Genomic DNA, 12,381 nt, shown 5'->3' with positions numbered 1-12,381 from the left:
CTGATCTAGCCAGCTACGTCCCATGAGGACTACTCATTCAGAAGCTAAAGCAAGCAGCAGTTATAGTATCTAAGGCCGACAGTTTTGCGACTCTGTAAACTATAATTTATAGATCCCAGATCCCAGCTGCTGGACCCAAAAAACGTCTGGGAAAAGAGAGTCTATGAGGGCTCACGGTTGAACGATTTTGGATTTTTGCCCTTTGATTGGTTGAGGCGAATCAACAGACTGGGTGGGAAGAATTGTCTCACTTGTACCGCCGTGAAGTCACGTTGTCTCTAGAGGGTATTCAGTTGCATGGCTACACACACACACACAGCACATTAAAGTTCAAAATTGACCATTTTTAAATGGGCATGTGATTCATAATTAAAGATCTTTGATTTGTATGTATTTTTGCGATCAAAGGACATCTTTTTAATAATTAATCATAAATATATCTGAAGAAAGAACAATGATTAATTTTAAAACGTCGAGCAGCGTTTTTTGTAAGAAATATTTCTACTTTGAATATTAATGATTGCAGCAAGTTCCAAAGATCTTCCATCAAGCGAGGGCGCTATATCATCCCTAAAAAACAACACATCGAACATGCGATGATAAAATGGTTATTTTTAGCTATTAAATGTAACATTTTAACGATGTTTTCCAGTAACGACATTATTTTTATTATCATAATATCTTTTATTCAACTTATTGGTAAAACGTATGCACATCCACATACACACAAGGGTAAGTTTTAGTTAGGTTTTAGCTGCTAGGCCTCCTCCTCTAGGTAGCCTCAGCCTTAGCTAGCTAGCTAGGGCCTAGTGTAAGTAACCCTGCCCGAGGACAGTACACCTATTGCAAGTCTTTCGGTCGCACGCGACCGAAATATTCTCCCGAGTTTTATGATACAAAATGTTATCAAGTACTTGCTAACATTACATTTAATGTTATTGTGATACTTAATTGTACGTTTTGTACATTTTTAATTTAAAAATTAAAAAACCTGTCAAAACACTGATGTTTAATATTCCGAAACTAAAGAAGACTTGTGATAAGTGATGGATGTTTTGTTGTTGCGAATATGATGAATGAAAAGGTAAAAAATAAACTGATTTTAACTTGTTTATTAGGCTGACAGATTGTTTATTGTGTATTGACCCTTTTTTTACTACTTAGATGTGTTGATATGCCGACACTGTGGTCATGATATTGTAAAAGCATCTGATTTGGAAAACTTTCCAGCTACAAAAGTTGTACAAAGTCGTGAATCCACCATTCTAGGCATTCCGGACATCCTTGTACAGTTACTTCGTAATCCTCAGGGTAGGTGATTGGTGTAGTAAAGTGCAATGTTGGCCCACCAATTTACACCCTGCCCATCTACACCCTACCCATCTACACCCCACCCATCTACACCCCACCCATCTACACCCCACCCATCTACACCCTACCCATTTACACCCCACCCATCTACACCTCACCCAACTAAATTTTGCTATGAAAATGTTCACTTCATTTTACAAGTTTTAGGCCTTCTTTGAACCACTATGTATCAAATATTAGGTCTCTAGTTTGAACCAAAAATTTATATTTATGCTTTGCATTTATTAAATAAATTAAAAAGTGTTATTGTTTTTTTTAGGCTCTACATTTGATGTCATAACAGCCACAGATGCTCAAGTTCGTGTAGATTCAAAAGTAGGTGTTTAATTTGAATAACAATATAATACAACCTTAATTTTGGTGGACATTTTTGTTTAAAGTCAATTATAATAAGTAAGGAACCATGTAAGAATTATTCTAGTACGGTTTACCTTTTCAACAACTATTGGCTTTTTCTGAGTAATTATAGACACTGTTTATTGCAGACGTGACTGCTTCATAAACAAATAATAAACAAATTGTGCCCATATATGGACACAATGATGTCATATCACTACCATATTTGGGTACATCACACTTTTTTGTAAAACTAGTAACATATACAGTAGATAGTGTGTAGACAGAGCTTCTGTTAGTTACTACAGTATGTTTACCGATTTTATTTATATTTCAGGTTTATCAATCAGATTCTTGGTTTGAAGACACAGCATGGCAGATCACACGCTGCCCACGATGTCATTCACAAATAGGATGGTGAGTATTCTGTGTTCCCCAAAGCAGGTTTTGCTAGCAAGATTTTCCTAATTAAATTGGCTCCAACCAGTATTAAAAATAAACACTTATCTATTAATGGTAGGTTAGGCCAAGACATAAAAAAGATAGACAAAGAGCAATCAAAGACTATATTTTGTCAATTGGATTATTTTACTCTTTTTGTATTTTAGTATATTAGTTACATCTTATAATATATAAATAATTTGATACTAGAAGGAGGGGAGACTGTAATTTTAAATTATACTTATTATTTAGGTACATTTGTATATTGTTATGTTTTCAATTTTCATTTTGATGTACTGTATATATGTATGTATTTATCTCTTCAACATCTTTAATGTATTTTGAATAAATTGAAATTAATTGAATTGAAATTAAAAATGATTGATTTACAATTATATGCAACTCATTAACACTCTTTCAATAGCATTTCTGAGTTATTCATTCAATTATTCATATAATTATTTTTAGGAAATACCAGCCAAGTGATTATGATGAAGAAGAAGTTTTCCATGGATTAATTTTAAATCACCTCGTGCATGAAGATTGTAAGTAATATATTATTATTATTGTATTTTTCTATTTCTGTTGCACCTAACCACAGATAAAAAATAGACCTGCAACTAACTAGGCACATTGGTTGGCGCCTAAAGTTACTTGCACTAAACACTTTCAGTGCAGCAGCATTGAGTGGATAATATTAATACGTAGTGGAGCTGTAGCTTGGTGGTTAATACTATTTAATAAATTCATCTGGTTCTGAATATAAATAAACTGGAAAATTATTAAGTTTTTGTTGAACCAAAAAATACAGGTACAAATGGTATAACTACCTTAGTGACGTTTCATTGACATGCTGTCAACTTCCTTAAACTACTGTTTGGAATGGTCTGTATAGTCTTTGGAACGCTGTTTGTGGTTAATGTTCTTGACTTCCAATCCCAAGGTACATGGTTCAATCCTGACTTAGTTCCAGGGTTGTAATTCACAACTCTTTCAACTCCTCAAATGAGGCATAGTTAATAAGCACAAACAGTTTATCCATCCTGTAGTTTATGAGTTTGTGCTAACTGTTTTATGCATATGAAATTAAAAAAATTTAAAAATACAGTATAGCAAATCAAACACAAAAACATGTATGTACCATCTGTATGCAAATAATGTTATGTTCTCTAATGTTAATTGGCAATGATGGTACAATGGAACAGCACTAGTTTTCAATTTAACATGCACGATACAGATATCAAATTCATGTGCCCTCGCCTCATTTGGCATAAAAAAAAAACAGAATAAAAGAAGGTTGAAAGAAGATTGAAAGAAGACGTATGTTAAAAATCAAAAACATCTTGAAAAGAGGGTTCTATGTTAAGTGCAGACATGGTCTCTTACTTATTGGTTATATTCTACCGATAACAATGCTAGACAATTAAAACAATGATCACATTACTTAAATATGAGATGCTTTAATTTAAAAAAAAATCTGTTGATATCCATAGTGAAAGTAGGAACCGGTATTATTAAATACCAGCCAAGTCTCCTGATAATCATTAGAGTTTTTGTAATATTGAGTGATAGCTTGGCCGTCTTCTGATCAAGATGCAATTTCTTCAAATAGGAGGCCACAAGTGGCTTCCAAACTTCTTCTTCTAATGCCCAAGAAGTGTTCTTTGCGTTTGGATGCGTTTTCACCTCTATGGTTTGTCTACATATTTAGTCTCACTGCTTAAGGTTTTAGGGCACAACCAGATTAAAAAATCAGCATTATAGTACTACATAAGTACTTTAGCCCAATATTTTTATTCATTTATTTTTTATATTACAGATGCTAATGCTGTTGTATTGAAACATATGAACATTGTTAGGTGACAGCATCAACGATAATAAACTATCTATTTTGCTTTACATTCAATGGTATCTATTTGAGGAGTAAATATTTGTTCTTATCTTGGTGGTGGATATTTTTAGTCTTTCATTTTTTAAGCATCTTTGAAAGTGCTTCTTTTTTTTTTATAAGTAATGCAAATGTCTTTACCTATTCTTGGTTTTATACCTTGTAATGAAAAATTGTTGAAAATAACAGATACACAGAGGTCCTACTTGTATGTATGGGTGTAGTTTAGTTAACGATTTTGCTTAATATTTGTACAAAGAAAAAGCATTTTGGCACACGTAGCGTGTTATACCTATACTTGATCTGGAATCAAAACGTCCGCGCTGTTAGCGTTCGTAAAGGAATATATCAACGAATTTCTAAGGTGGGGAATACTAAACAAAATAAAAGACAACAGCCTAGAGACGTAGTTAAAATCTAGTATGGGTGGTGTATTCAATGGGATACAATGTGGAAGATTATCTGTAGTTAGTAATATATCTGTATAGTTTGGTTGCTTTCGATTTATCCACTTTCAAGCTTGTTACATACTTATTTGCGACCAATTATTGAATGGATTTGAGTTGGTGATTGTGCACAATTGTTTGACGCATTTTCGGAATTGTCAAAGTTAAGCTTTAAGAGTATGCTAAAGACAAATTGGGTTGTAAAATAAATGTCAGTAAATATATTTAATTGCATAAAACTTTATTACTGGTGTAAAAACTAGAGTGGATAATAAAATGTACAAATTGGTCTGTTTATATTATGGCATTAATGTTTCATACATACTATATACAAATTATTATATTCTTCGTTTTTAAAATGTTATTTTAGTTTGAAATTAATGTTTCATTAAACAAAATCGTCATATGGGCCATGTAAAAGAAGTTGTTGATCATCTCCTCCCTACATCTGAATATGAACCCGATATTTTTTTATATAACTACTTGAACTGAAATAGCGAAATTACTGTAATTAAAAGTCTCATTTCAAAGGTTTTGCATAGAAAATCGTATCGTATAAGAGGATACCGACACGCAAAACAATCATACCGCATTTTGTCAATTGTTGTCCCTTGTTGCCTTCAACCCAGACCTCTTAAAAAGGAAAATTAACACTCTTTTTTGCGTGGCCATAATTGCAATTCTGATTATTCAATCGGTTTGACGAGATATCCAAGTCCTATGCTGCTAAAAATGTCTTTATCTTATATCTCAAATGTTTTGTATATTGTTCCGAATATAAGATACCACTATTTCCAATATTTCAAAATCTCCTATTGAATTCGATTTTGTCTTATACATTTACATTTAAATTAAATGTACCATCAAGTTCGTCGATTATTTCACATTCAGAAATCATGCAAAATCAGTTGCCAAATCAGTTGCCATATTGTCTCTCAAATGTTTTGTATAATTCCAAATCTCCTGTTGAATTTGTTTTTGTCTTGTACAGTTCAAATTTACCATCAAGTTTTTCCACTTCGAGAATAAACCAGTTTCTTATAATTCACACGTCTCGTCATATCCATCCATTCCAAATCTTACATAGGTATTTTTAACCGAGGAATGATCATTCAATCTGACTGATGGCGCTGTTCTGGTTGAACACCATGTTATAGTAAAACACACAATTGACAAAAACTTCAATACTATTAATGTACCAAAAAATATAAAGCGAAAAGATACAGAATCGTATGCAAGACATTCGTACAGGTGGGTTTTGTCAGGGGGTTGGCTGAGCATACAAGTGGGTTGTAGAATTGCTGGGAAGTATAGAACGGCAGGCAAGATTCCTGTAATAAAAACATCGATAAAGTTATAAGTAGATGGTTTGATTTATATTGTTATTATTATATAGTACTTTATTGCCTAGTATTTATTTGGTTAAATAAAACACTGTTTAAACAATTTATAATAATCGATTGTTGAAATGGTATTCAGGTATGTTTTCAGGATTTTGTACGGTATACTTCCCGTTGTGTTTCATTTTATGTACCACTACAACTATATTTGCCAACAGGCAGTTTGTTGTTTGATATCATAATCGTATCGTATTCGTACATATCCTTTCAACGTAATGCATTCAACTACGTCAAAAGACTTTATAACTTCTATAATACGTTAATTGTGGTTTAGGAAAACTTCATCATAACAGTGTAGGTCTACTTACCCAATACGTAGGTGACAAATATGACTAGACCAACAGCCACAGACCTGTCGCTGTGTGAAACACATCTGGTGTTAAAAGATAAAACAAAAGTAAACTTGTCTACGTTAAAGCAAAAAATTAAACACATCAAACAAAATCACAATGAACAATATAGTTAGTTCATAATACATTTTAGATGCGTTTGTGTTGAGCACATCAAATTTTGCCTTAGTGCGTTAAGCTTTTGAGCGACGACAAGGACCTAAACATTGGTATGTTGTTAATTATCGCCTGAACATAGAAACCTCTGTTGGTTGGAATAGTGAGGAAGGTTGACGTCCCAATTTCGAATCCCTACATGCCCACAAATGAATTAGCATGTTGCCAGTCGTCGCAAATCTAAGCAAATTCATAAATTGTATGGTTCAGTAAATGGAGCTAGAGAGTTGTACAATTATAAATAACTATACCTTAAAACTACTAAAGTGGCTGGAACGTTTTGAATACCAGTGAGTGTAGCTGCAAAGAACAGAAGCAGGAGGATACTCCACATTGGGTCGCAGTTGGCACTGCATACACCAGCCACAGCGCTACCATTATTGCCACGTGAAAATGAACAGCTTTCAAAATTCTGATACATTAAAATAAAATTAATTTATACTGTACAGTATAATAAAAATGAAATATCAAGAAAGAGGCGTTATCGAGAAGAACGAGATGGTGTCGGGAAGAACGAGATGGTATCGGGAAGAACGAGATGGTATCGGGAAGAACGAGATGGTATCGGGAAGAACGATATCGTATCGGAAAGAATGATATAGTATTGGGAAGAACTACATCGTATCGGAAAGAATGATATGGTATCGGGAAGAACGATATCGTATCTGGAATAATGAGTTTCGGGAAGAACGATGTATCGGAATGAGGGATTTTTAGTGAAGTATTGGAGTAATGTTTAGCTAATTTGAACACATTTTCTCATGATAATAAAACATTGAAATGTTTTATAAAGAAGTATTAAAAGAGAAAATACAGAAGTCACACGATTCGTCATACTATTGACGAACCCGCAAAAGACAATTATACGTATAGCGAGACATCATTCAGTAACTGAGGCCTGGTGATTAAGCAAAAACAAATGTGTATCGCAATGAGGAAGAAAACGTGTGATTTATGAATAGTTCACAGGATTTAGACCATAAAGAAAATCAACTTACAGTGTAGTTTCCCTGGGAACATCCAGCGTAGCATGGAGACGCGTAAACAACGCCATTTGAACCGCATACTGGGAAATATTTATCAGAACAACCATGGCATGTTGTCAAGTTTGCAGTCCTGAAAAGTGTGGAGAAATCGATTATTCGATTAATATGAACGTAATATGAACGTCTTAAAAATGCTCTATAGATGTCTGGAACGCGTTATTAATACGTATGCAGTATTACATTTTCAGCAATGTAAAGAAATAATGTAGGTTCATACAACGTTCATAATGCTTGTTCAATGTTTTAACAACTCATAATGTTTTCAAAAGACGACATGTAGGAACAAGTCAAAAGAACCTAGACTTATGTAGTGTGACGTTCATCACCATAATGTGTTTTGTTTGCTGAATGAATGCCGATAGAAGAAGAAAACCAAGCCGTAGGTTCCTTCTATGTTTTCGAACTCGAAATGATCTTACCCGTCTTTAAATGGAGAAATATTTATTCCGTCGCAGTGTGGTGAGAAGAAAGTCCAATATAGTCCCCAAGATAGCAGACCGAACACCAGAACTGAGCGACAGAGTTGCTTGAGCTGTGAAACCTGACCTCTGATAAGTACCAAGGCTGCAATTGTACCACCGATGATCAAACCAAAAACTACAGATATTGCTGTTGAGGAAAATGTACAAGATGTTAGAAACAAGCACGAGCATCCCACTAATGATCAATCCAAAAAAAAAAGATCTAGACTGTTTAATAGAATACAATTCGTCAAATAACATGACTTAATACTTTATCAGAGAAATCTCGAAGCTCCGGACTACCAAAAGAACAAAATGATTTATTTGTTAATGAAAATACTGAGCATTAAACAATAACAAAAAAAATGTAATGTAGAAAATAGACCTACCAATCTTTACATCGGCAACTCCTCCTTCAATGCTGTAGTCTCTCTCCAAAAATGGTGGCAGGAATTGGTAAATACCGCACAAGATGGCGCCTTCAAATGCGTACGCAGCACAACTGCTGAGTAGTGTAGGGTTTTGAAATAAACGAAAAATTGTCTTTGGTCGAACTCTGCCTTTAATAGGAAAGAACAAGTGTTTAGATCAATGCGATTAGAGAGTGTAAAGGTCTGTGAGGTGCCCAAATATGGCAGTAATATGATGTCATTGTGCTCAAAATATGGGCACATAACATTTTTGTTGTCACATAAAATTTGATAGTGTCGACAGAGCTTAATGCAATCAAAGCTATAAATATTATCAACAGGAGAGGAACCACGGGCTGTATCACATCGGCTTTCAGATACCCCAGTACACTTCTTTACTTATCTAGTTAATTATATCTAATTATTTGGTTTACCATTACTTAAAATGAAAAAAAAAAGTTATCAAAGTTACTTGCCACAACAAGAAACTTTGATAAATCTAGATAAAAATACTTGAAAACAACAATAATTTGATTTACTTGCTGATGATAGGCTGACTTCCTCTGCTAGCTGTCGATACTTTCCAAATGTTTCATGTCGTTTACACATGCGCCGTACCTCTGGACACTCGCCATCGTCTGTAACCGTGTCTATCTTCCGGAATGTCAAGATCACAAGACCAAGAGCCAATACGATGAGACCCAATACACAGAAACCTATCCACCAGCGATCCATTACTTTCGATCCCCAGACTAATGGTTCATGGGTGATGGATTGTATTTCTGAACGCATACTGAAACTCATAAGTTCTCCCAAAACCAATCCGAACCCCTCTGCTGCATATATTGCCACTGTAATGTAGAAAAAAAAACCAATATTATAATGTTCAGTAAATCATGTCATGTAAGATATCTACGATATGGAATGTAAGCAATTGGGTGGTGATGGCTGCTTCATAAGCTTACTGTAGCATACAGCTCTAAAAACAAGCACATTACCAAACAAGACTTGAAGGCTGCCAAAACAATCTGGAGAAGGCTACGTCAATTTAGGAATTCAGACGTTACACACAACTCGCACAAAGCACAAAGTACATCCAGACTGAAAAGCCACGACTGGATTTTATTGACTTCGATAGTAAGTAAAGCCAAGGGGATGACATCCACAACAATACTGGAGAAATACCAAAATGCAAAATAACTGAATCTTGTGCGGCAGTTCCGTTTAGTAGTGAACGATGACTGAAGATGAGCATTTTTTTGGATAAAACTTACCTATGTACATTGGAGTGTACTTAACTGGAAGAGTGTCACATATATAGGTTAAACCTAAGCTGATCTGAGGAGCAGCACCGAATCCACACATGATCAATCCAATTGATAACCAGCTTAAAGTCGGTGTTTCAGGTCCGTGATCACCATTATTACTATTATTAACTTCACTAGCATTGCATAGTTCGATCGCAAGAGATGGTGCTCCTAGTTTATCGATTTCATCTTTTGATATAAAGTATCCTAGCGTTGATATCAATGCCCCTAAGCCAATGAAGATGGTACCAACTGAAATCCATCGAGTTCTGTGACGTTTTCCGCCGTTGTAACTGACAAACATGATTGCTGTTATGATGCCGAAGTGGAAGGAAAGAGGAACTGTTGATGTATTCTCAAGACCCACTTGTAGAAAATGTGTAACTAGCATTATTATTCCCTGTATATAGCCTCGACATGTACAGGATGTTATTAGTATCAATAGTAAAAGACTCCATGCGATCAACGGTCTGTTGTGAGTCTTGGTACAGTCGACGTGTTTAGGGGTGGCATGTAATGACGACGATCGTGGCGGCGGATCGGGTACGTCGTCGTCAGGCTCTGATGGTGTAGGCGGCGTAGTCTGCATTCCATTTTCAACGATTGAATTTTTGTCAATTTGTTCCTCTTGTTCTGGATCGCCATATTCAGCAGAAGTAAAATCAAGTTTATAGTCGGCCATTCTGTAAAATAAGTAAGCAAATAAGAAAACAAACTGATTTGTTAACAAGTTATTGATATAATTTTGCATATTTTGGAGTTGGAACAAACATGTTTGTGCTAGCCCTACATTATTTTTCCAACACACCTATTTAAAATTCTCCATGCCCGGATTCAGATCGGACCGACTATTCTCGATTTTGAAAGATGAAAAAAAGAGGATCGAATCACAGTGTAAGAGACGGGGAAGGTACGTGTTATCGATCCCCTCTTTCCCAACACCCTGGCTGGCTTGATTCACTCACGATACGCAGTGAACGATCTTTAGGTGACAGACATTTCTGCATGACTGCTTTCGACCTAAATGTATGATCTCCAACCTTAGGTTGACATGTCAACTATGAATATGACACTTATTTGTAAAATATATAGTTTGCACGTGTGTCGTCAGTATACATTTATTACTGGCTTTTTTATACCAATGATATATTGGTATTTTATGACATTGTAGGCCCACTTTTATATACGGTAATATATACCTCGTTAGATTCATTTAGATCATAAACATTATCTGAGACTTTACATTTATAGTAGAATATGATGGTTATCAAACAAAAATGAAACCTTGAATATTGTTATTCAATTTCCATGTATAAAACAATAATATAAACAAAGAACACACGTTTAGTATTTTTGGGTAAAGAAGGTTAATGTTTTCAAAAGAAAACAAAAAATTCTCCTGACTCTATGAGTAGAAATTAATCTAATCTTTTTAGTATATTTTTAACATTTTAAAGATGTATTGTCCCCCAAAAACATGAAAAATAAAGAATAATAAAATCAGATTTTGAATAGATTATTTTGTCATTTTAATAAAGTTAATCACTTCCGTAGGAAAAAAGCGAAAAAAATAATGTTTTCACTTACAAAATGACAAAATAAATGGTTAAATTCAACCAAAAATTCATTGGCTGGCAGCCAATTTGACTATTTTTTGCGTGGACGCGACTCTATAGTTCACTATGTCGGTCGGTCTGTCTGTCGGTCCGGTATCACTATGCGTTTTAGCACGCGACTTATGGCTGTTGGCCTTGTTTCAGGTAAATTCATTTTTTTCGATCTAATTTTTGGTCAAAGTGGATAACTATTATGTGACATTAAAAGAGAAAATGTTTTAATAATTATTTTTTCAGGGGGACAATATAATATAAATTTGTATAATTTGTTGTGCTTTTTGTATTGATATTTGTCTAGTCTACGATCAAATTAACCCAATGTGGGATAACAAAGTGTTTTTGAATTGAATATTGTAATTGATTTGAATACTCGATATTTGATGGTTCGTTCAACATTGCAGTAGCCTACCGTATAGCCTACTGGCGTAGGACTACTGATCAACAGGCATACTTACATACATAGTGTTAAAACAACAAATATAACCGACGTGTTGTATTACACTGCTGGTGTGTATCGGTTTACTCCTATCTTCCTAACCCTTTCTATCTTTTGTTTATAGTGTTTTAACATAATTTAAAACATTAATTTAATGACCGTTACTTACGTATTAGTGGTATATTTGTTCCTAATCACTGACGCTGCCTCCTTTGTCTATTTGTTACACTATATGAGCACATGACACGAAGTCCAGATTGGCATTTTAGTAATCGTCTGTGTTTGCATAACCTACAGATTAGAGCACGTGGACTTTGATCCACAGTGCGTTTGTAGTTTTTTTTCATTCTTCCTACAGTCAACAATTGATGTGTCCAAACATATGACGTCATCTCTATTATATGTAAATGTGCTATTATCAAGTTGTTTGTTCATCCCCTACTGTTTAAAATGAGTAGCATAGTGTTTTCTCTCATTGTGTTACGTTTTGAAACATCTTGTTTGGTTTCGCAAGCAATTCCAAGTGGTAGACTTACCCTGTCGATAACGTCATCATTCTATTTAACGCGGTTGTATTTGCTTAAATACTCATCTACCCATACATTTAAAAGAATCAAACTATTGAAAGTAAAGATTTATACGGTATTTATTAATATATATATACTTTGTTTTAAAATACATAGTCTAAAATAGTAAAGACATTAAAATACAACGTGC

The 12,381-nt window shown here is 34.4% G+C and overlaps 2 protein-coding genes across 2 annotated transcripts; one reads left to right on the top strand and one right to left on the bottom strand.

Annotated features, from left to right (window-relative positions):
* The first annotated feature begins 562 nt into the window (after positions 1-562).
* LOC144840457 (uncharacterized) lies at positions 563-4,711 on the top strand. The gene is made up of 6 exons (XM_078696275.1): positions 563-732; positions 1,165-1,311; positions 1,631-1,686; positions 2,045-2,124; positions 2,617-2,693; positions 3,968-4,711. The coding sequence occupies exons 1-6, from the start codon at positions 597-599 to the stop codon at positions 4,009-4,011; spliced, it is 540 nt and encodes a 179-aa protein (XP_078552401.1). The 5' UTR covers positions 563-596; the 3' UTR covers positions 4,012-4,711.
* LOC144840456 (solute carrier organic anion transporter family member 5A1-like) lies at positions 4,707-11,961 on the bottom strand. The gene is made up of 9 exons (XM_078696274.1): positions 11,834-11,961; positions 9,580-10,295; positions 8,845-9,156; positions 8,285-8,455; positions 7,854-8,043; positions 7,387-7,504; positions 6,640-6,800; positions 6,191-6,255; positions 4,707-5,813 (listed from the first exon to the last, which is right to left on the bottom strand). Exons 2-9 carry the CDS (start codon positions 10,292-10,294, stop codon positions 5,521-5,523), a joined length of 2,025 nt encoding a protein of 674 aa, XP_078552400.1. The 5' UTR covers position 10,295; positions 11,834-11,961; the 3' UTR covers positions 4,707-5,520.
* Positions 11,962-12,381: the final 420 nt, after the last annotated feature.

The sequence above is a fragment of the Antedon bifida genome, chromosome 4 (assembly GCF_963402885.1).
Source record: "Antedon bifida chromosome 4, ecAntBifi1.1, whole genome shotgun sequence".
NCBI classification, from domain to species: Eukaryota; Metazoa; Echinodermata; class Crinoidea; order Comatulida; family Antedonidae; genus Antedon; species Antedon bifida.
The sequence above is the reverse complement of the archived record's forward strand: the minus strand, read 5'-3'. Positions and strand labels throughout refer to the sequence as shown.